Source organism: Myripristis murdjan, chromosome 2 (genome assembly GCF_902150065.1).
Source record: "Myripristis murdjan chromosome 2, fMyrMur1.1, whole genome shotgun sequence".
In the NCBI taxonomy this organism is placed as follows: Eukaryota; Metazoa; Chordata; class Actinopteri; order Holocentriformes; family Holocentridae; genus Myripristis; species Myripristis murdjan.
Window position 1 is genome coordinate 6619103 of NC_043981.1, and position 23183 is coordinate 6642285.

General features: G+C 43.8%; 2 protein-coding genes across 2 annotated transcripts in view; one reads left to right on the forward strand and one right to left on the reverse strand.

Moving 5' to 3' along the window:
- The window catches only part of LOC115372541 (sorting nexin-4-like), a 28986-nt gene extending 19707 nt beyond the window's left edge, over window positions 1–9279 (forward strand). Inside the window, exon 15 of the mRNA XM_030070535.1 lies at window positions 9105–9279. The gene's annotated coding sequence lies outside the window, so the exon portion shown is untranslated. The remainder of the gene's footprint in view (window positions 1–9104) is intronic.
- The window catches only part of unc80 (unc-80 homolog (C. elegans)), a 78984-nt gene continuing 57234 nt past the window's right edge, over window positions 1434–23183 (reverse strand). Inside the window, exons 51-64 of the mRNA XM_030070545.1 lie at window positions 17452–17652; window positions 15557–15680; window positions 15327–15452; window positions 14800–14923; window positions 14367–14573; window positions 13543–13727; window positions 13276–13441; window positions 12458–12637; window positions 12144–12291; window positions 10828–10884; window positions 9502–9583; window positions 9121–9226; window positions 8255–8469; window positions 1434–2366 (exon numbers count right to left, since the gene is read on the reverse strand). Of these exons, the coding sequence (XP_029926405.1) occupies window positions 1884–2366; window positions 8255–8469; window positions 9121–9226; window positions 9502–9583; window positions 10828–10884; window positions 12144–12291; window positions 12458–12637; window positions 13276–13441; window positions 13543–13727; window positions 14367–14573; window positions 14800–14923; window positions 15327–15452; window positions 15557–15680; window positions 17452–17652 (2404 nt within the window). The 3' untranslated portion in view covers window positions 1434–1883. The remainder of the gene's footprint in view (window positions 2367–8254; window positions 8470–9120; window positions 9227–9501; window positions 9584–10827; window positions 10885–12143; window positions 12292–12457; window positions 12638–13275; window positions 13442–13542; window positions 13728–14366; window positions 14574–14799; window positions 14924–15326; window positions 15453–15556; window positions 15681–17451; window positions 17653–23183) is intronic.

Below are 23183 nucleotides of genomic sequence, written 5' to 3' on the forward strand. Positions count from 1 at the left end.
CCGTGGGTGTGTTTCATGCGCTATCCCTAAAGTTGCTATCTTGCGCAGACCACCCGCTATCCGCTATCCCTAAAGTTTGGGCTGTTAGGAGAGTGCGCCCAGGCGGCTTCAATGCACGCCCCGACGGAGCCTCGCCACGCACACGGTCGGACTGATACCGGGACGCCGCCGGAATGGACTGAGTATATTACTCATATAGACTGTTTAGAGGAAAGACTGTTTTAATTGGACACTTACGCCAGCACGTTTTATTGTTTTATCATAAGCCAGCAGCTGTGCTCTATTTTTATTTTTAATATTTTATTTGCCCAATCTATCTTGTCAATAAATTAGTTTACACATAGTTCCACCTCTGCCTCTTGTGTGTCTGTGGGATTTTACTCAATCAGTACAACCTTGTGACACGTCCACTTGGACACATGTGGCTCCACCTCCCGAATTAACTCGCCTATAATATAATATATAATATGTATATAAAGCCAACTTGCTTTAGCCTCAGTAGAAGCCCTGAGAAAATCTACCTCCCTCTCTCCATCGCGGGTTTAGGATTTAGGATTTAGGATAGCGCATCCTGCCCTTAAAGGCAATGGCACCTGGCACACTGATTGGTTTAACTGGCGTAACGCCCAAAACACGCCTATTCATAATATAGCGGGTAGCGGAGGTGTTTTGCGGATAGCGGGAGGTGCACAAGATAGCAACTTTTACGGGGGAACGCCTCTTAGCGGGTTTAGGGAGTCTGGCGCAAGATAGGGCCCTCTGATTCCAACCTTTCCTTACATGGAAAGCCTTGTCGGAATGGTGGGACGTTCGGGATGGTGATATGTCTAAATGGTGGTATGTCGGAATGGCAGCATGTCGGAATGACGGAATGTCGGAATGGCAGCATGGAAGGGCATTTAAATCTTATCGGTTAACGGTTATTAATCGTTAAAGGGCGTCGGTTAACGGTCATAAAAAAAATCCAAAATGTGCATCCCTATTTCAGGGGAAAGCTAAGAGCAAGGGAAACAGAAATCACACCGATTCAGGAGCTGGACGAACACCGAGGAGTTACGCACAGAGCAGCAAGAAATCAAGTAGTCTTGGTGGGATTTACATAGCATTATTGGCCTGTAGATACACTTGAGCTCCTTTTACACTGAGCTGCAGTCCCGCGACCGTCCGACACTCGAGCTCAGTGTAAACGAGTCTGAACCCTGCAACAGTCCCAGGTCGTTATTGGCTTCTCCTCTGATTAGCAGAGGTGTAAATGTGTCACCTGCTTGATTTGCACTGATACAGGACATGCGCTGGTAGGCAGTCCTCACCCCAGTCTAGCTTTAACCTATGTAGTAATAGTGCAAGTTACTAATAAATCACCATCTTTTGGATTGGATTTTAACTTCTGTTCATAGTGGTGTTGTAATGAGAGACCGCTCTGGGGCGAAACATCACCGCTAACGTGTTTTATTGGGTTGGCAGATTGTGACACCAGTTAACCAGGAGGTGAAACATGCGTACCCGACATCTGCTCATGTAAACAGTGTCACCTTCAGTTTTTATAAGCTGGCAAAAAAAAAAAAAGTGTAAAGCCCACTTGCTTGGTGTTGAAGTGGTGTTGGCGAGGCAGGGATAAGTGGAGACAACAGGAAACCCTACACTTCCCTCTCCTGCTTGCAGATTCCCTTTCAAGCCATGTACTTTTACAGTGTTAGAAAAACCAAATCTCAATGAGAATGTTTGTTTGCCTGCTGTAATGTTGTCTGATGTTGTGTGTTTTGTAATGAGGACAATCCGCTGGCCTTGCTGTACCCTGCATGTGCCCAGGTGGTGTGTGTTTATGTGGCTTTGTCGAACGCAGCTCTGCTTTTGGCTGCGCCTGAGTAACACAGTCCCCCTTCTCAGACGTGAGATTCGTCCAGGTCCAGGTCAACAGGTGAGAGGGGCAGAGGCGACCGACGGGGCGGTCGGCGGGGCGAGGGCGGGGTCAGCAGCGGGGTGAGCAGGGGGTTTTCGGTGCCGTCGTCCTCACCGAGCTGCAGCAGGGTGTCGCTGCGCGGCAGGAGGGCCGTCGTGTCCTCGTCCCCAGGGCTTTCCCTGATCCGGGACGGTCCCGGTAGTGAAGCCAGAGGCGGTGGGGGAGGAGGAGGTGGCGGTGGGGGACCGGGGGCCGGTGCCGTCCCCAGCACAGGGAGCGGTGGAGGGAGAGGGGAAGAGGTGCGGGACAAAGGGAGAGGGGAGCAGGTTCGGGAGAGGGGCAAGGGAGAGCAGGTTCGAGACGGGGGAGTGGGGGTGGAGGGGCGGGAGATGGAGGGGGGAGGGGAGAGGCTGCTGCGGAGGCCCCACTGCTCCCTTTTCTCTTTGCTGCTTATGGCTGGAGGGACCTAGATGGGAAAAGCAGAAAACATGTCTCATGATTTTCAAGAAAAGCTAAAATCTCTGTCATGGTTGCAGTTAATTATTTTAATTTTCTTGCCAACATGTGACACAAACCAGGGAGACACATTTTTGAGTCACATTACGCCTCATATTTCAACATCTCATATTCTTAGGTTAGTTTATTGTATATACTTCTTAATTTTATTTTATGTTACTTATTGATGATGCTGCTGTAACGTGGGAATTTCCCAGTTTGGGATCAATAAAGTATAGGGTAAGTGTCCCTCTTAAGCCCACGTACCATATAAGCCCACTTGTGACTTCTGAGTCAAATAAAAAAAAAAAAAACTACATCACCATTTTTGCTGGTTCATGGTTCTTCCAATAAAGCCGCTTGTTACATAAATTATCCTTTTTATTGTAAGCCGATCAGAATTGTTGATCTTGAGTTATCGAAGCACGTGTGACATGTGCCTGCTGCTCCCAGAAGAAGTTGCAAAAAAACTTCAGTGATTTTGATGCCCTCAGAAAACAGTATTTTTTCCATATTTCTACTCCTGCTTTTGTTAAGTACTCATTTGTTATCAAAATTTAAGAGATTAGTGTTTTAAATAAAGCATATGTTAGAATTTTACTAGATTTAGAAAAATGTTTTCTTCTGAAGTCAAAATATGCATTTTAGCATGCGAGCAAACAGCCCACATGCTGCATCAATACAGTCGCTGCATAGAATTGGTCACTGCAATGACATAAAGCATGATAAACATGTATAGTTTACATTTTTGTATGCAGAATATATTATTATACTGTTAAATTAAGATAAATATACACATGTAGTATCTATTTATTTTTTAATTAACATTTTTACCAAGTGAGCTTAAAGGGGACACTAGCAAAAAAAAATCACACCATTTAGGGTGGATGTAAATGAGTATAGCTAATTACTTTAGTGCATGATCAATTGATACTTTTCATGTTATGTTAGTGCAGCATATATAGATTCATGTTATGTCGTTTTTTCATGTCATGTTTATGTAGCATAAAATATTCTGACTTTTAACCAGAAATTCACTGATGTTCCCTTTAAGCCCACCTGCTCCCATTAAGCCCACTTGACTGTGTTTCAGTGGAGATTTTCTCCCTTTTGACTTTTGAACCATTTTCCTGCGTAAATTTGACCTCACCTATCACCTACCTCACCATCAGCTTGATAATTCAGATAATTAAATACCATATTGCATAGCTCAATTCACTCTGGATAGGCCTTCATTCTATCCTACCATTAGCATAATTTTCGATCCTTTACTTTTAGTTATTTGTTGTTTACTGAAATTGACTCATTTATTATCCTTAAAATATTAGAATTGAACCAGGAAACTGTTTTTCTTTCAGTCATTAGGTCTTCAGTAATCTAGATAGAAACATCTGCACCAGCTGGCTGGACCAGAAATTTTGGCCAATTCTAAATGCCAACAATACAATGTAGGATAGAGATACAGACAAAATGACAACACATATTGAAAGATGAAGTATTGAAGAGTAATTTCCATTCTAATTTTGATTTTGTTCATGAATAGTTTTTTGGCTACATTCCAAAGAAGACATGTTGTAAGTTTAGCATTTTCTGTGTTGACAACACGGCAAATTTACATTGACATTTACAGGCTGGAGGAAAGGAGTAGAGACAAAATGAAAATAGCTATTGAGAGCTAAGAGATTACATATTTTAATAGAACAAGTTTGGATTGTTAGGATTTTTAAATATATATATATATATATATATATCAACAAATCATGAAGTGGGCTTATTTGGAACACCCATGGGCTTAAAGGGTACATTAAGACCCCATTAAGCCCATGCCAGACTTTTGACATATTTTGACAAATTAAACAATAAAAACATTAAAAATTGGTATAAATGAATTATTGACACTTCAAATGAAACATTAGACTATCATTTTAACTAAAATGTTCTCACTTAAATTGGGGCGGTATATATTAAAAATGTCTGAAAAGCAGATTTGGTGGGCTTAAGAGGGACACTTACCCTATCTATCTATCTATATCTCACTGAGGTCTCGTACTGAAGTATCTTGCCATCAGCATTAGTGTGTTGTTTTAGCTGCTGCACAGTGTGCTTTGTTTAACTGTAGTGTAAGAGAGAAGTGGAGTTTTTGTTGATTTCTGTAAGAATTGCATTTTGTTGTGAAAATTGCTCAGAAACCCATACATCCTCTGAATGCCCTAGGTCTCTAGATTGTGCTTGTGAAGTTTGATAAGGCTGTGATTGTGCTAGAGGTCATAATAGGTTGTTTTTATATTGTGATGTCAAGCTTCAACACAGTGGTTTCACAGTAATAACATGGCTGACATCACATGTGAATGAAATTGGGCTCATTGAATCCAAAAGTCTCAGCTTTCCAGTCAAACTCAATTTATGCAACTCCAAGGCTGTTCAGGCCCCAGTGTTAGTGGTGTAATGGTTCACAAAATTCATGGTTCGGTACATTTTTGATACAGCAAAAAAGGTAATTAGTATGATCTTTTTTTAGTTTGAACAATGATAGAGCTATACCTGACCCAGCCTCCAGGGTGTCTTCTTAGCAGCATATAAAGTGAAAACACTAACAGCTCGTAATGTATAATCTTTTTTTCCTTTTTTTAGCACAAAGCAGGAATTCTGGTCTGGATGAAATGGGCTCAATTACACTAAGCATGTTCTGATAGCCTGCATTTTCCACTACAGAGCAGGGATCCCTATCTGCAGCTACTAATGTACCAACTGTTGTGGTGGTTTCTCTTGCCCTGTTTGAATCTGTTGGGAACAGCTGTGGCTGCAGAAATGCTGCAGTGATAGTTTGCATGTGTTGATCCTTGTTGTAGTCTAGTTGCACCTGTTGACACGCTGGGTTGATGTCGGCGTAAATGAGCTGTCATGTTTGAAGTACTGGTGTACAGGTGGAACCTGCTCTTGTGTAGCAGATGTGACAGACTGTTGTTTTCTTATCCATCGCTCTCTTCCCATCACCCTCATAATGCACAGGGGAACCAAAGCGGCTCCAAACGGCAGACTTGTTGGTTATTGTTGGCTCTTCTGTCGCTGGTACAGTAATGGCATTACAAGCCATATTGTAGTGAGCTAGCTTAGCTTAGTGTGCCTCTGAACGTGCCTCACTGGAGTAGGTGTGTTTCTTTGGGGATGAGAGAGGCAGACAGCACACTGCCTGTTTTGTTGTTGTTGTTTTTTTTAAATTGGCATTGACATCATTTCTGTTTGTGATACACTCTACCGAGCCATTCAGTGACTATGTGTGTTGTTACACCCCTAGGGTGTTATATCCAGTTCGATACAAATACATGTTACACCTGGTATTATTTTGGCTTGTGAATTTGTATCATACTGGATATAATACCTAGGGGTGTAACAGTACACATGTATATGCGTGTTTGTATTGAGCCATGTATTCCTATACCCCTAGGAGTGTAACAGTGCAAGGTTCAATATGTGTAGTGTAACAATACACATGCGTTACACACGTAGGGGTGTTAGACCTAGGGATATAAGAAAACATGGTTCAATACGAAGGCATGCATTGTTACAGCGGGGGTGTAACACTACACATACTCGTAATGAACTGTGCATTATTACACTGTAACAGTACATGCGTATTAATATACATGCTGTTGTATTGAACTGTGTATTCCTACACCTCTAGATGTGTAACAATACACATACTTGTATTGAACCATGTATTATTACACTTGTAGGTGTCATCCCTAGGGGCATAAGAAAACACAGTTCAATACAAACACTACACGTACTTGTTTTGGACGGTGCATTGTTACACCCCTTAGTGTAACAGTACAACTTTTAAAATTTTAAACGTTGCTTAACCAACCCTGCTCTATGCTGCCCTCTGCTGGGCCTACCTGTGTACAATACACAGTCACTGAACAGCTTGGTGTAAGGCTTTTGGCTTAGTGCATATCACAAACAAATAATGTTGTCAGTGCCACTTTAAAAAATGTTGCTGCTCATGGCTGTATAAAGAAAATGGTGCCACCTAGGTGTGTAACAATATACATGTGTTTTCAGTACACATCTTAATATTGAACTGTGTTGTCTTACACGACACGTACTCATATTGAAGCGTGCATTCCTGCACCCCTAAGTGTGTAACACCTGCATGTGCATTGTTACATCTGTAGGGGTGTAGGAATGCACGCTTCAATATGAGTGCATGTTGCGTAACACCGACACATACTCGCATTGAACAGTGTATTGTTACACACTTATGGATGCTTGTATTGAAGCTTGCATTGCTACAGGTTTAACCCCTACACATGTATTGTTTAACACCCATAGGTGTGTGACACGTGCAGGTGTTACACACTTAGGGGTGCTTATATTGAAGCATGCATTCGGCTATTATTATTAGCATTATGTAGCATTGCTACACCCCCTACAGGTGTAATAATGCACATGCAGGTGTTACACTCCAGGGGGGTGTAGGAATGCACGCTTCGATATGAGTACGTGTAACGTTATACCTCTAGGTGTAATACCGAGCATGCAGGTGTTACACAGTTAGGGGTGCTTGTATTGAAGCGTGCATTGTTATTACCCCTAGGTGGTTGCCGTTCAATACGAGTACGTGTTGTGTTACACGACGCGTACTCGTATTGAATGGTGCATTGTTGCACCTGTAGGGGTGTAGGAATGCACGCTTCAATACGAGTACAAGTCGTGTTACACCTACACATGTATTGCTTTAAACCTCTTGGTGTGTAACATGACATACAATATTGAAGCGTGCATTCCTGCACCCCTAATTGTGTTACACCTGTAGGGGGTGTAGCAATGCATGCTTCAATACGAGTACGCGTGATGTTACACCTCTAGGTGTAACATCACGCGTACTTGATTAAAGCATGCATTCCTGCACCCCTAAGTGTGTAACACCTGCACGTGTTAAACACTTATGGATGTAAAACAATACACGTGCAGGTGTTACACACCAGGGAGGGTGTAACACCTGCACGTGTATCGTTACATTACGTACTCTTATTGAAGCGTGCATTGTCACACTTGTAGGAGTGTAGGAATGCATGCTTCAATATGAGTACGTGTAATGTTACGCCTCTAGGTGTAACACAACATGACGCGTACTCATATTGAACGGTGTACTGTTACACCCCCAGGTTTTTTGTTATACCTGGGTGTAACAAGGGGGTGTGACAATGCATGGTTCAATATGAAAACGTGTAGGTGCATAACAATACACATATTGTTACACAGGTGGTTCAATACATGTCATTGTACTGAACTGTGTATTCCTACACCCCCTAGGTGTATAACAAACAATACACATGAATTGTTACACATGTAGGGGTATTACACCAAGGAGTATAACAATACACATGCTTCTATTGAATCGTGTATTATTACAGTCCTGTGTGTAATAATACATGTATAATACATGTGTAACAATACACGTATTGTTATACATGTATTATACATGTATAACAATACGTGTATTGTTACACCCCCAGGGACGTAGGAATACATGGTTCAATACAAATACATATTACACCTAGAGATGTAACAATACACAAGTGTAAGGGTGTAAGTAAATATGGTTCAGTATCAAGACATGTATTGTTTCTACCCTAGGTGTAAAAATACATGTATTGTTACACTCAGGTGTAACAAGCGGGGTGTGACAATACACGGTTCAATGTGAGAATGTGTTGTGTTAAACCCCTAGGTGAAACACCCCTTGGTGTGACAATACAGGGGTGCTTCATCTAGGGGTGCAACAATACACATGCTCATATTGAACCACGTATTGTTATACCCCTTGGTGTAACAGTACAACGTTGCTGGTCTTACCTGTGTACTAGCAGGGCTGTGCAGGTCAGCAGTGATTGTGGCTGAAGAGGAAGAGGGTGGCGGCACTTCCAGGGTGGGGGACTTGGAGGGGGCAGGGCTCGCCCTCCTGCACTCTGGCTGAGGGTCCGTGGTGGTCGGCGTAGGAGGCTTGGCAGCCCCCGAGGACCCCTGCTGCCCTTGGCTCTCTGTAAAGGTCACCGACCTCTTTTGGTCTCCTTGCGCTGCGGAAACACAAACACGTGCATGTGGTCAAAGAGAACAGTGCCACCTAGCTGCTTGCTAACACATCAGCAACACCAAGGGGGATGGAGGCAGGGAGGGAACAGGAGGGTAGGCAGGGCTTGGGAGGGGATGCAAGACAGACATGCAGAGCGCCCTATCGGGTGAGGTTTCAGAGAAGGGGGGTGGGCCGTTGCAGGGAGGAGAGGAAGAGGTTAGGGGTTGTGTCTCACCTTCACAGTCCAATAAAGTTTCTTTATTTCGAAACATAAGGCATGAGACAGAACAGAGTGAGAAGAGTCAGTTTGGTGACCGGTGGAACAACAAACAGCATTGGAACAGAGACAGAGGTTGTGAATGGGGAGGAAGGGTCAGTTCAAGTCAGCACACAGATATTACTGTGGAAAATGCACTATTTAATTAGGAGAGATATGGTCTTTTAATATATTGAGCAGTCTAAATTTGATTAAGTGTGTGCTTGATCTGAAGTGCAGGGTATGTCTGGTAGTTAGTCAACTCGCTGTGTATACACGCATTCTTTTTTTTTTTTTTTTCTTTTTTGTGACAACATGTGCTTTCACTGCTGTTCCCTTTCTCTCATTTCTGTTCACTCACACACACACACACACAGGGGTGAGTGCTGTTACCCAGTGGTTTGTTCTTGGGCTGGATGCTCCTGCGGGTTGTGGAGAGGCGCGCTCCAGATCGACCACGTGGCTCGTTCTTTGGAATGGACAACAGGGGGCGCCGCAGCTTCCAGGAAAAATAAAAAAAAGCATAATGTCAGTTTTGCACAACAGAAAATAGAATTCACTTGCATCTAAATCCAGTTAATAATACCCATACCTAATGTAACATTCAGGTATTTATCACAAATAAATAAATAATAATAAAAGTTTTGTTTTTGCCCAAAAAGTCTGTTTGTATTCCATGATGTCATTTTTCAAGAACAAGAACATATCAATAAAAGTCTTTTCTAAAATTTTTGCCTAGTGCAGTTTGGTGTATGTGTGAAAAAAAGCCCTCACCTGTCTCAGGCCTCTCTTTCTTCCTAACGGAGGCTGGATCAGGAGGTTCTGCTGGCCGGGTTCACTCTGCACACTGGCAACCCTGGTACAAGAATTCAGACAGAATGACAGACAGAGACACACATACAGATGCACACACATACACGAGACAACAGAAACACACAGCGATGAGGACAACAAAAGGCCACTGTCTCCCCAGTTGTGCTCTTTTACTGATCAAATCTGCGACCACAACGGGAGAGGAAAAGGTGAAAGAGGGCATGTTGCTTCTACTCTACCCACTCCCTCACCACACAACACATACATAACATTACATTACATTACATTACATTACGTTACGTTACAGGACACCCAATCACAGTGCAGGAAAACAGTGCTGCCATGATTCATACACTGAAAACACAACGGGATAATGAGGGCTGGAATGGCAACACTAGCAAGACAAAGTGCAGTCAGGATTCAACTGTAGTGTTTTCCCACTTCTTTTTTTTTAATCCATTTTCCTTTCAGGGAGTTGCTTTTATGCTATATTCCATTTGATTATTTTGGTACCAACAGAGCAATTTTACCATTCAGTTGCAAAAATTAGGTCAAATTTGAAGATAGTTCTTCATAATGATGAGTCAACATTTGCTTATAGCCAGATCGATGTGAGTAGCGTGTTTTAGTTTCTCGTTTGCGGCACGTTGCACATTGAACGTAACTGACTTGACAGCAACTGGACGGGCAAAGCCAAATATTGTTCCCGCACGAAGGTTGCCACCCCAGTGCCCTCGTGCCCCCACAGATTGGTATCCAGAAAAGGACGGCCAATTTGATCAGCGAGAAGCCTGATACACACATAAACAGTATGAAAACACCATGGCACCAATGGGCGAGAGAGGCTGACTTTGTTGATGGCACATCGACTGCCCAGACCCACAGCTAACGGAGGAGGGACGGGGGGGACGGAGCTCCCTGACCCAGAGGTGGGTGGGGTGGGGGGGGGATAGGTGGTTGGCGAGCCAACTTTAGTGGGGAGGGAGGGAGTAGGGCCTGGTTAGGAGAGCACAGCGGATGAGCTGAGAAGATGGGGGTCAGTGTGGAGCTCAAAGGGGGGGAGGGGTTGACAGAAACACGGCACACTGGACCCACACAGAGAGAGAGAGACAGGTAGGTAGGGGAGGGGGAGAGTGTGACGGGCCAAGGCGATTTGATTGGATGTGGATGAGTGATCAACGGCAAGACGGCCAATAGAGGAGGCCGTCCCGAGGCGATGCCCCTCCCCCTGGCGGACAGATGCAAGAACGCACCAATGGGACACACACAGAGAGAGGGCCACTGTACCTAGAGAGGTTACCCTCCTGCAGAAGGCCCTGGGATTCATCTAGCACATTGGGTTCACTGTAAAAGGGGGGCGAAGGGGGAGAAGGGGGGTTTAAGGAGAGTCGAGACCCATCGCCACCCGAGTCCCGAGCCCCTCCTCTGAGGAGAGTGGGGCAGGAGGCCGGGGTTTTTGCTCTGACCACGTCTGGAGCAAAACTAGTCAAAGCTGGAGCAGACGTTTTACATTCTTACCCAGATACTGCCTTAGCTACTTCACAATGCTGCGCTCAGGCTGCCGGGTAAAAAATTACAAATCAACAGAGATATACAGAGAAAGAATGACTGTGGTTGTGGGATATGACCAGGTGGTCCTTTTCAAAATATTCATTTCAAATTATACTTTCCATGAACAATAAAACTTGCAAAAAGGTCAACTGCTAGGACTCTGTTGTAGATATTAGTCGTGAAACTCCTACCTGCAACAGAACCCGAGCAAAAACATTTGAAAAGCAGGGGCGTCTAATTGGTTGAGCCTGGTTGAACCTCAGTGGGCAGAGTCAAAGTGTGCCAGCCAACAATAACTGGCAAACAAACAACAACATGTCAGTAGTATATTATAAATAAAAATATTACTGGCAGATTACTAGCTAATTTGAAAAATCTAGATTTTTCACAGGGCTTCATTATATGTGGAATAATATGGCCAGAAAACAGTGCATATGTAGCTCCGCCCACTGAGGTTTAACTCAACCAGTGAGATTATTTCTGCCCCCAGAGGAACTCTGCCTTTGAGGAATATTGGTCTAACTAAAACTGCAACCTGTTGTGCTTTATGTCTTGTTTGGGATATTCTATGTCACAGTGCTACAGTGTTACTTGTGTGTGTGCATGTGCCCTTTGCATGTGTGTGTTTCTTCTTTACTGGATGTGTTTTTAGCCACACTGCAAGGAATCCTCAGCTTAACAAGTCATCAAGTCTCATTCAGTGCTAAAATCTTATTTCTCTTAAAGCCAGTGGGATGAAATAATACCACTTGTTTACAATGAGATTTCACCTGTTTCATAAAGTATAACTATATAGAAACAAGGCAGAATAAGGCAGATCAACCCAAAAGAAGAAAATTCTGGAAACATGTAGGAAACAAGTGGGAATATCTCATCTAATTGGCTATCATTTCACTTGTACTTTCAGATTAAGATTTGACTGCTGAATGAGACTGAATGACTTGTTAAGGTGAACATTTTTTGCGTAGTGTTGCTCTATTTGCATGAGGCCGTGCACTTAAAGAAATCTGATGCCTGTTTGTGTGCATGCATGTGTCTGCTGGTGGTGTTACCTGTGGCTGGGCAGCATGGTGGTGCGGGGGGCCTCGGGCTGCGAGGCCGCCGACCCCGTGGCGTGGCTGGAGAAGCGGCGCTGTGATATCACCCGGGGCAGGAAGGCCTCGTGCTCGCTCACCACACTGGGAATGCTCATTGAGTCATCTGGAGGGGGAGAGGCAGGGCAGAAACAACTAAGAGTTACAAAGGTAGTGTTTTGAGAGCAAGGACTGAAAAATGACATGCAGGTACGCCCACACATGCAGTCAAGTCACATTCAGATACAGCAAGAAGAGAATAGAAAAACTAAGCGGAAGGAGGGTTTCCTGACTCTCTTCGTCGTCCTCGTCGGTGCGGCTCAGTGTGTCCTGGGACGGCTGGCGGGACGGCTGGCTGTCCTGCTCCCAGACGGTGCCGGTGCCCGTGTTAGAGCGCGACATGGTGGCCAGGCTGAGGCGGTAGGCTGACGTGGACGTGCCCACCGTGCTGATGGATGTCTTGCCCTGGTACGCTGTTGGCAGGAAGATATTACACACAGTTACAGATGCAAAGTTATAAATGGCCACTCTATAGCAGGGTATCCGCGGGGTCTTGAAAAGTATTAAAAGGTGATAAATAAATTTTGGGAAAATTAAGACCCTTAGAAAGTATTAAAAAGTCTTATCATGACTTTATAAAGTCTTAAAGAGTTTGAGTCCCAAAAACACCGTAAAAGTGTGTGAATTTATTCATTTTTATTAAAAAACAAAGATGAACAGATACATAAAAAACTAGGCTATTGTGGGTGTGTTCGTAAATTGTCTCTGAGAGCGGGCGGGTGGAAATTCAGAAGCACAAAGTACGCTCTGTTGTATCATAATGGTCTATAGTGTTTATCACAAACTAAAACGGTTAAGTTAAAAATATCAGTGATGTAAATGGTTACAGCTTGAAGTGGTGGTGAGGTATTAAAAAATATTGAGAAGGTCTTGAAAAAGTCTTAAAAAGGTATTAAAATTAACTTGAAGATTCCTGCATATACCCTGTATAGGTTGTGTCCAGTGAAAAGTTTGCATTTGATATGAATGATCAAAAGCTACATAGGTTTTCTATCGTACAAAACTAAAGAAAGGTGTCAGTAAAGCTGGAGTTTGAGTGTGGCTGTCTGACCCGAGCCGCTGTGCACGGCCTCCTTCAGGATCTTGAGCTCGTTGTTGAACTCGGCAAACAGCGAGCTCTTGCACAGGGGGCGCGGGATGAAGCGGCGCTCCAGCTGGTCGGCGATGTGGTGACGGGCCGTGATCTCCTCCTGCGAGTCCGCCGGCTGAGTCAGCAGCTGCACACACACACACATGCATAAACATGCATCAAGTGTAACGTGGTTCAAGTGAGGTGCAAAGGAACAGAATGAAGAAACAGATGACGTTCAGCTTTTACCTTGCACTGTATGAAAGGTCTCAGCAGGACGAAGATGGGGATGCGGGTTCGCACAATGAAGTCAATGAAGTCCCAGAAAGCCAGGCCCCCCACCTTCCTCAGAGCCATCTCCTTCACCTGCAGGCTCAGGCGATACCACTGGTTCCCCAACGACCGCTCGAAGCAAACCAACACCACCTTCAGAGCTGAGGGGGGGGGCCACAAGCAGGGAAAGAAAAACATTTAGCCAAACAAACGACAAATGTGTTCCCAAATATGTTCTGTCACACCATAAACTGGGGATCAAAATCAATTCATACAGGCCCCCTAAACTGTTCCATTTTCAATTGGAAAAACTTTAGAAAAGAAATCCAAAACATCTGTATAAAAATTATTAACTTCCACATGTAATACTCATATCATCACAGTCTGGTGAAATCCGTATATCTCCAATTTTAGTGATTTTCAATTTTTTTTTTTTTCTCATGTTTGGGATTGTGAAACCTTTACAAAACTAATTATATAAACTGAAAGATCGACAGCCTAGAGCCAATAGTTTTCCTTAGTTTCTGAAAAGTTGATATTACAGTGGTACAAGTGTTTTGTTGGACAACAGTGATATGAAAAATGAATCCAAAAATCTATACTTTATATATCCTGATCTATATGTTTATCAATGCAATGACTCATCAATTCATTCAGCCTTTATTTGACCTTGAAAGATCATTGAGGGGGTATCCTTAACTTATGTAAATGACATGCAAATCTCATGGTTTTGCCTGCATCATATCTATTTTCACTTTACTTACACGCTTGCAAGTTATATCAAATGATACGTGTCATACCGAGATACGCGGCCTGGCTGGTGGACTCGGCCAGGCCCTCTCTGCGCAGGTCTTTGCCCGTGTCCCCTGGGGTGGAGCAGTGGGCCGGCGAGGCGTCCAGCATGAAGTTCTTGGTGCGGGAGGTGGAGATGATGCGAGGAGGCAGGAGGATGTTGATGACCGTTTGCAGGAGCAGGAAGATCTCGGGCTGCTCCAGGTGGGGGCTGTCTGCAGAGGGAACATTCAGAGACCTACGTTATCATCTCCATTTTTTAAAGTGCTACATGAATGGGTTGCACACAAGCAACTACTCAAGTGAAAGCTTAATCTGATTTGATTTAGGATATGCTAGCTACACTCTATTATCTATTATGGACAGTTGAGGAGATGCTCTAATTATATTTTGCATCATAACCACAGTTATTAAATAGTGAGCAGCAGGTACGTGCTTCACCTTTGCTCCCAGACCCCACAGTCAGCACGAAGGGAATGAGCAGGTTGAGCAGCATCCCCTCTCGTCTCTCCTGATTGGTGAACGGTGAGATCACATGACTGAGGGGGAAGTCATCTTTCAAGGCCTGGGGAGAGGAAATGGACGAGTGAGGTCGACGAAGCAGTTTATACTCAAGGTTAGGGTTTATGCTCAGTAAGCATAAACTTATTGACCTATTTAATAATAAATGCCAAAGACTTCACTAAACTTCACAATTTTTTTTTTTTTTTTTTGTATTTCTGTCATCAAAATCCAATTCTTTGAACATCATGGAAAACAGTGCATCTTCAGTGGTGACATCATGATGAGTGAGCAAAAATCTGTGTGTTATGGCCTACCACCACAACATATTTCATCAAGAAGTGCATCACAATAGGGAAAATATCACTTTCTGCATTATCAAAAGGTTGATTTTATTTTTTTGGAACAGACTTTTAGGAAGTGTGTGAGTGGAAATACAGAATGGAATGAGGTTAGTGGAGGCCCACCTGGATCTGCAGGGCGACCAGCCGGACCACAGCTGTGCTGAAGGGGAGGGGCGGGGACAGGTAGGGGCTGAGGTGGAGCAGCGGCAGCCCATCCGCCACACTGGAGGGACCCACCACCCCCATCACCTGACAACACACACACACACACACACACCAAGCCAAAAAACAGCTATTTAGCTAAGATGACTAGCGTGTCTTTTCCCAGTGTGTGTGCGTGGCTTTATCCGTACCAGGTTGACGCAGACGTTGATGAGCGAGCGGAGGTGCGGCAGGAAAGAGATGATTGGCTGTCGCTGCAGGGTCAGGCAGATCCCTTCGATCAGACTGCTGGCCGCCTCCCACTCCACCTGTCTCCTGGAGAACATGCCCCCGTGCAAACCCGCGCCAACACACACAGTCAGAACATGTGTGCACATACACAAAAGCACACGGTCATGAATTCACAAGAGCTTTCCACACTAAACTGTATTCACGTTGCATCAGATTTACTGTAAATACTGTTGTCATAGGGGGCAAAATGCTCATGTTAGTCACTTAGAAATTACACCAAATTACTTCATCTGCTAAAAATTTATTATATAGATATATTCACACAGTAACACTTTACAATAACAGTACAACAATTAACGTTAGTTAATGCTGTAATAAACATTAAGTAACAGTTAACTAATGCTGTTCATGCTAAGGTATTAATTTATATGCCATTTAAGGGTTATTGTAGATATTATTAACATTAGTAAATGCCATAATAATCATTAACTAACAGTTAATTAACCATTACGGCATTAACGAACGTTAATTGTTGTACTCTTATTGTAAAGTGTTACCATTCACACTAATGCAGTCTATTTATATGCATGTCGGTGAGTTAAACATGTGACCACTTCCTAATGGTAGCAAATTCAATGCCCCCCTGTTGTAAATCCTGATGTAACGTGAACACAGTATCAAATGTGTCAAATCTACAAATCTATATGGCATAGAAACAAATAAGTTGGAAGTTAGACCACAAAAATCACCTACCACTGAATTAAAATATTGCCTCCCATAAAACCAACACCAGGAAAATGACACCACTCTAAGCTGTAAGGAGCTGATATTGACAGCAAATACTGCGAAGCTCACAAACACGGCCGGCTCAACACTGCAGCAAGAGCTCCTGGTGTGGATCTCACACCGACCACCAATGCTCCCTCTGAGCCAGTGCTGCTCCGTCTTTTCTCATGGACAAAAATATGCAGGGTTTTCTTCCTCACCAAAGGTCGCTGGTTACTAGCATGCAGAGATCTGAATCCTTTTACAGAAACAGCTGAGTCGAAGGAAGACATTTCAAATTGGCCAGTGGCTGGAATGAAAACCTGCACATCTTCCACAAGCTCAAGCAAGACCGGACACCGCTGGCTTAGAGGGAACATTGCCAGTGTTGTGGCAAAAAATCAAATGCGTGCTGAAAAGTGATTCCCTGCAATAAGTTGTGGTGCAAATGTTGTAGCTTATTAAAGGTTTCATGATATCTGCCATTTTACAGTTTACAGACTCATCCATGTTAAAATGAATCCGCTTTATTTGGGCCAGGTGGATTTTTCTGGGCCCCACCTCTGGGGGGGAAAAAAAAAAAAAAAAAAAAAAAACATGGCTCCCTTTAGAAATACAGTTTTCACACTTGGCAAAGCTACAAACTACAGAGAATGGCCCCACATCAGTCAAATCAAGTCGATTTTAAACGGATCAGAAATGAAAGATATAGTGAAATGTTTAGTAAGCCACATGATTTCAGTCACAACCCTCCCTCTAAAGGAAAAGTGAGGTGCTCATTATGACCAGGAGGAAGTCATTTTTGGGCAGGTGTTCAGTTTTCAGCACAACACCACAATTCTTCTGTCAGTGCTCACAGCGTCACACACACCCAACACACACACACACTCACACACACAGCAGCACTTGAGGTACAGCACTCACGAAGGCAGCGCTACAGAGGACAGTGCCAAGAAGCCGTCTATCTACTGGACACAGCACGGCACCGGGACGGGCACTGGCACAGCACGACACTCACGGGGATAGAAAGGGAGAAAAAGTGGGCGCGTGTTGAACAGACCTGGTGCACAGTGCCTGTGGGCGAGCGCACCTGAGCGTGGGCATCTTGTGGATCTTGTTGAACATGCGGTCCAGCCTCTTGAGGATGAGGATCAGGGCGGGCCGGACTGCCTCGGCCGACCAGTCGGTGATGGGCAGCATCTCCATGATGTAGCGGCGCAGGCCTCGGCTCTCCATGGTCAGGGTGTCGTATGGTGCCAGCTTCAACAGGGCATGGGCGATCTCTGCCAGCCTGTGGATGACAGAGCAAGTCACACACACACACACATACAATATATACACATATATTCAGAGCAAACACTTTAACTTAATTATGACTAGTTATAACCTACAACCTGCAAGATCTGCCTGTAGACAACAATTTCAACTGATTGAATATTAAAAAAAAAAAAAAAAAAAAAAAAAAAACATGTTAGTGGTCATGTGTTGAAATCTTACAGTGGCATCTTAAATCTGTGTTTTTTAATGTATGAATTAGATCTGCTACAGTGCTATATGATTTTGGCAAAGGTGTAAGAGAGCCAGCAGTGCCTCCTATAGGTTAGTGTGGCTCGTATTGGCTCATCAGGTGCAGTAAACATGTAGTTCATAACATCAATACTCTATCATTCATGGAATTAATACAAGTACAAAAAAAAATCATATACAGTGGTCCCTCGATTATCGCGGGAGTTACTTTCTAAAAATAACCCGCAATAGGCGAAATCCGCGAAGTAGTCAGCTTTATTTTTTACAATTATTCTAGATGTTTTAAGGCTGTAAGACCCCTCACTACACACTTTATACACTTTTCTCTGACAGGCATTTTCTCACTTTTCTCTCTTGTGTGACGGCCCTTGGCCTTTAGGTCCTCTCCCTCTGTGTGAGGAGGCTGTGGAAGGATGCGGCTGGGAGTGGTCTATTAGGGAGATGGTTGGCACCTGAGATTGGGGTGGGGCAAACCCTATATATATAGGTGCCTGGAGAGTTGAGCTCTCTCTCCTCCTTTTGTTTGCCTGGTTTGGTTGGTTTGGGTTGAGTTATTTTATTGTTTTTCTATACACACATACCCACACACACGCACACATCTTCATTCATCCATACACTTCCTACACTACTGATTACTGACTGCACAATTAATTTAGTTTATTTAAATAAATTTATCTTTTTACTTTAAAGTCATGTGTGGTCTCCACATTTTGTCCTTCCCTTGAGCCAGGTTGTGACAAAATGGGGGCTCGTCCTTTTGGTTTGGTAGTTTTGAATGTTTCTTTGTTACTTTTGGGTGGAGTATCACACATGGCAGTAGTGGTTTTGTTAGATTGGAGAGTATTAATCTAATCCATTTGGCTCATTGTTTTGGGGTAAACTGGTAAGGTAAGGTAATAAATTGTGGGTGGCATTATTTTGGTTGGTGTTCTCCCCTGTGAGGTGTAGCAGCAGGCTCTATTAGAGAGGCTGTTGCAGGGATTTTTTTAGTGTGGCGGAGAAAGCGGTTAGAGCAATTGGCTCGGGATCACGTCCAGGGTTTCTTGGGGGGTCGCTGTTTTATGCAGTTGCCTTCTGGTGCCACTGGGTTATAGTGAATAAGTACCCGCTGCGAGTATCTGTCCGAAGACTAGGGATGAGTTTAGGTAGTTGGTTGTATTAGTCTAGGAGGGGGGAACTCCAGTTAGTTTGGCCACCTTTTGGTGTAATATTTTGGTAGTTTACCTCAATTTGTTTGGTTATTTTGGCTGGGGGTTATGAGTAGTGTTGTTGAAGATTTCATTCAGTCTCCCTGTGATGAATTGCTGGACCAGTGCACCAAGGACCAGCTGTTGCAGATTGCCCAACATTATTCGGTTGCAGTTCAGCCCAAACGCACAAAGGAAACTGTGAGGTGTATAGTAAAGGCCAACCTGCGAGAATCTGGTGTTCTAATGGAAGGAGGAGGTAAGAGTGATGAAAGTGTGGAAATGACTGGTTTAACCTTTGAACAACAAAAAGAATTGCTGACTTTGAGATTTGAGCATGAAAAAGAATTGGAAAAGCTGAAGTATAAACAAGAGCAATTAAAAGTGGATTTGGAAATACAAAAACTGGCACTGATAAAGGAAGGGAAACTGTCTACAACTTTAACAGAAGGAAACACTGGTTCATGTTTTGATGTTGCAGGTAATTTGAAATTGGTGCCGAAGTTTAATGAGAAAGATGTAGAGTTTTTTTTTTGTATGTTTGAGCGTGTGGCAGATTCAAGAGACTGGCCTGATGCAGACAGAACTTTACTGTTACAGTGTGTTTTCACAGGAAAAGCGCAAGAGGCATACTCCGCTCTATCATCTGAGGATTGCAAAGTGTATGAAAAGGTAAAATCAGCTGTATTGAAGGCATATGAACTCGTTCCTGAAGCATATCGACAACGTTTCAGAAGCTGGCGTAAAACGGGTAAACAAACACATGTAGAATTTGCACGTGATTTGGTCTCGCACTTTAATCGCTGGTGTTCTTCATCTGATGTGAAAACTTTTGACAGGTTATGTGATTTAGTCATTCTGGAACAGTTTAAGCAATCTGTACCAAGTTACATTGCAACATATATTAATGAACATAAGGTCACATGTCCCAGCGAGGCTGCAGTGCTGGCTGATGAATATGTGTTAACACACAGGCGCATATTTGGTGAGCGTTATAATGGTGACAAGTCCCAGAAAGCAGAGGTTGTGTTCCCTAAGGTAGACCAACAGCAGAGTACTGGAAAAAGTGATCCAAGTCTATGTAATTATTGTCATCAAAAGGGTCATTGGAAAAAAGAATGTCCTTTACTAAAAGAAAGAAACAAAACATCTCAGGTGAAGTCAGCTGGTTTGGCTGCACCTATCCATACACTCACAACTGGTGATGCATCTGAACTGGTGGTTCCATTTGAAATGCAGGTTAAGCCAACAGATATCTCTGACATTGATTCTGGTTATGCTCCGTTCATGTCTGATGGCTTTGTTACATTAATTGGGAGTGACATGAAAGTTCCTGTCAGGATTTTGAGAGATTCAGGAGCTCTGCATTCTTTTGTGAGGGAGGCAATCCTGCCCTTTTCTCCAAGTACAGATACTGGGAGCTGTGTTCCGGTTAGAGGGATGGGTTTGCAAACTCTTTTTGTGCCTGTGCATAAACTGTTTCTGTCTTGTGATTTGGTACAGGGAGTTGCGGAGGTTGGTGTCCGGCCAGAGCTGCCAGTTGAAGGAGTGGACATCATTTTAGGGAATGATCTGGCAGGTGGCCGGGTGTGGCCAGACAATGTAAGACCAGATGGAGGGAAAATACCTGATGTGTCGTCAAAAAATGCATGTGCTTCATTCCTAGAACCTCCAGAGGTCACTGAGCCAGAGCAGGCGGTCCTTGCAGTATCTTCACCACCTGCAGTGTCCTCTCTAGGACCAGAAGGGGGCGCACAACCAGAGCTGGCTGTGTCTACAGTCTGTGCAGTTACCCGTGCTATGTCTCGGGTGGTGTTGGCTGATAATGAAGTTGTGTCTGGAAAGACTGATGTGAAAAAGTTTACATTTGTAATACCAAGTGATCTCTCTGTTTCTCGTGCAGAGATGGTGAAGGAGCAGAGAGAGGACCAGACTCTGAAGGATTTGTATGATTTGGTCCTGCCTACGTCTCAGGTGGGGAAAGTTGGGCAGGGGTACTTCCTTCAGGATGATCTCTTGCTTAGAGCATGGGCTCCTCATGGAGAGGAATTCAGTGGTGACCCTGTTGTGCAGATGGTACTGCCTACAAAATTTAGGACGGCTGTATTGAAGATAGCTCATGACAATGTTGCGGGGCATATGGGCGTAAAAAAGACGTACAACCGTTTGCTCCAGCACTTTTTCTGGCCACGTTTAAAACGTGATGTTTCCACATATATAAAGACGTGTCACACTTGTCAAACTACAAGCAAACCTAATCAGACAATAAAACCAGCTCCTTTGTATCCCATACCTGCAGTGAGTCAGCCGTTTGAGCACCTGATTATTGACTGTGTGGGTCCACTTCCCCGGTCTAAGTCAGGATGTTCTTACTTGTTGACTGTAATGTGTCAGTCAACAAGATATCCCTCTGCTTATCCACTGCGTAATATATCTGCAAAATCTGTAGTCAAGGCTCTCAGTCAATTCATTTCTGTGTTTGGAATTCCCAAAATAATACAGAGTGATCAAGGGTCAAACTTCACATCTCGGCTGTTTGCTCAAGTCCTCCAACAGCTTCATATAAAACATAGTAAAGCTTCAGCATATCATCCACAAAGCCAAGGTGCACTTGAGCGCTTTCATCAGCATTTAAAATCATTGCTGCGGGCTTACTGTACAGAGTTGAAGGCAGACTGGGAGGACGGCTTACCATGGCTCTTGTTGGCAGCTCGAGAAGTGATACAGGAAAGTACTGGGTTTAGTCCGAATGAACTTGTTTTTGCACACACTGTTCGGGGCCCATTGTCTGTTGTGCAGGATCCGTGGAGGTCAACTGATCCCCCACAGAATTTGATTACTTATGTTAATGGTTTCAGGCAAAGACTCTATGAGGCTGGTGAAATGGCAAAAGAAAAGTTGCAAGCTTCGCAGAAAAAAATGAAAAAATTGTTTGACCGTAGGGTAGAGCAACGTGAATTTAGTGCGGGTGATCAAGTTTTGGTCCTGCTTCCGCTTGTTGACTCCCCTTTCCAAGCAAAATTCTGTGGTCCATGTAATGTAGTTCGTCGGGTTTCCGAGCAGAATTACTTGATTGAAATGCCAAATAGAAGAAAAGCTACTAAAGTCTGTCATGTAAATCTGCTTAAACCGTATTATGTGCGTGAGGCAGTCCAGGGATCTCCAGCTCTTGTTGCAAATACATCTGTGTTTACACATGAGGAAGAAGTAATGTCTGAAGCAGTGTTGCAACCACGTCTAAAAAACTCAGAGACTTTAGTAAACCTAAACACTCTGTTAGGACACTTGGATGACAATAAACGCAACCAACTGGTCGAGGTTATTCAAAGCTACCCATGTCTGTTTTCAGATACGCCGACACGCACTCATCTGGTAGAACATGATGTTGATGTAGGGGATGCAAAGCCCATCACTCAGCGGTTCTATCGAGTTTCTCCAGAGAAGCGGAAAGTATTAGACTCAGAAGTAGCATACATGTTGGAAAATGGTATTGCTGAACCTTCTGCCTCTAGCTGGGCTTCTCCTTGTCTCTTGGTTAGTAAGCCTGATTCTACTTTCAGGCCGTGCACAGATTTTCGGAAGGTCAATGCAGTAACCAAGCCCGATTCCTTTCCTCTTCCAAGGATGGAAGACTGTGTTGATCAGGTGGGGGCGGCCATTTATGTGAGCAAGTTTGACCTTCTCAAGGGTTATTGGCAGGTTCCTCTTTCGAAAAGAGCCAGAGAAATTTGTGCTTTTGTGACACCAGCAGGTCTGTATTCCTATACGGTCATGCCATTTGGACTGCGTAATGCGCCCGCCACATTTCAGAGATTAATGAATATGGTTGTGTGTGGTTTGGAAGGCTGCGCAGTTTATTTGGATGATGTGGTTATATACAGTAACACATGGGAAGAACATCTTGACAGAATAAAGGCTTTATTTGACAGACTGGTTTGGGCTCGCTTGACTGTCAATTTAGCCAAGTGTGAATTTGCAAAGGCCACAGTAACCTATTTGGGTAAGGTTGTGGGGCAGGGGGAAGTTCGTCCCCTTCATGCAAAAGTTTTGGCAATACAGGAATTTCCTGTTCCATCCACCAAACGTGAGCTGTTGCGGTTCTTGGGGA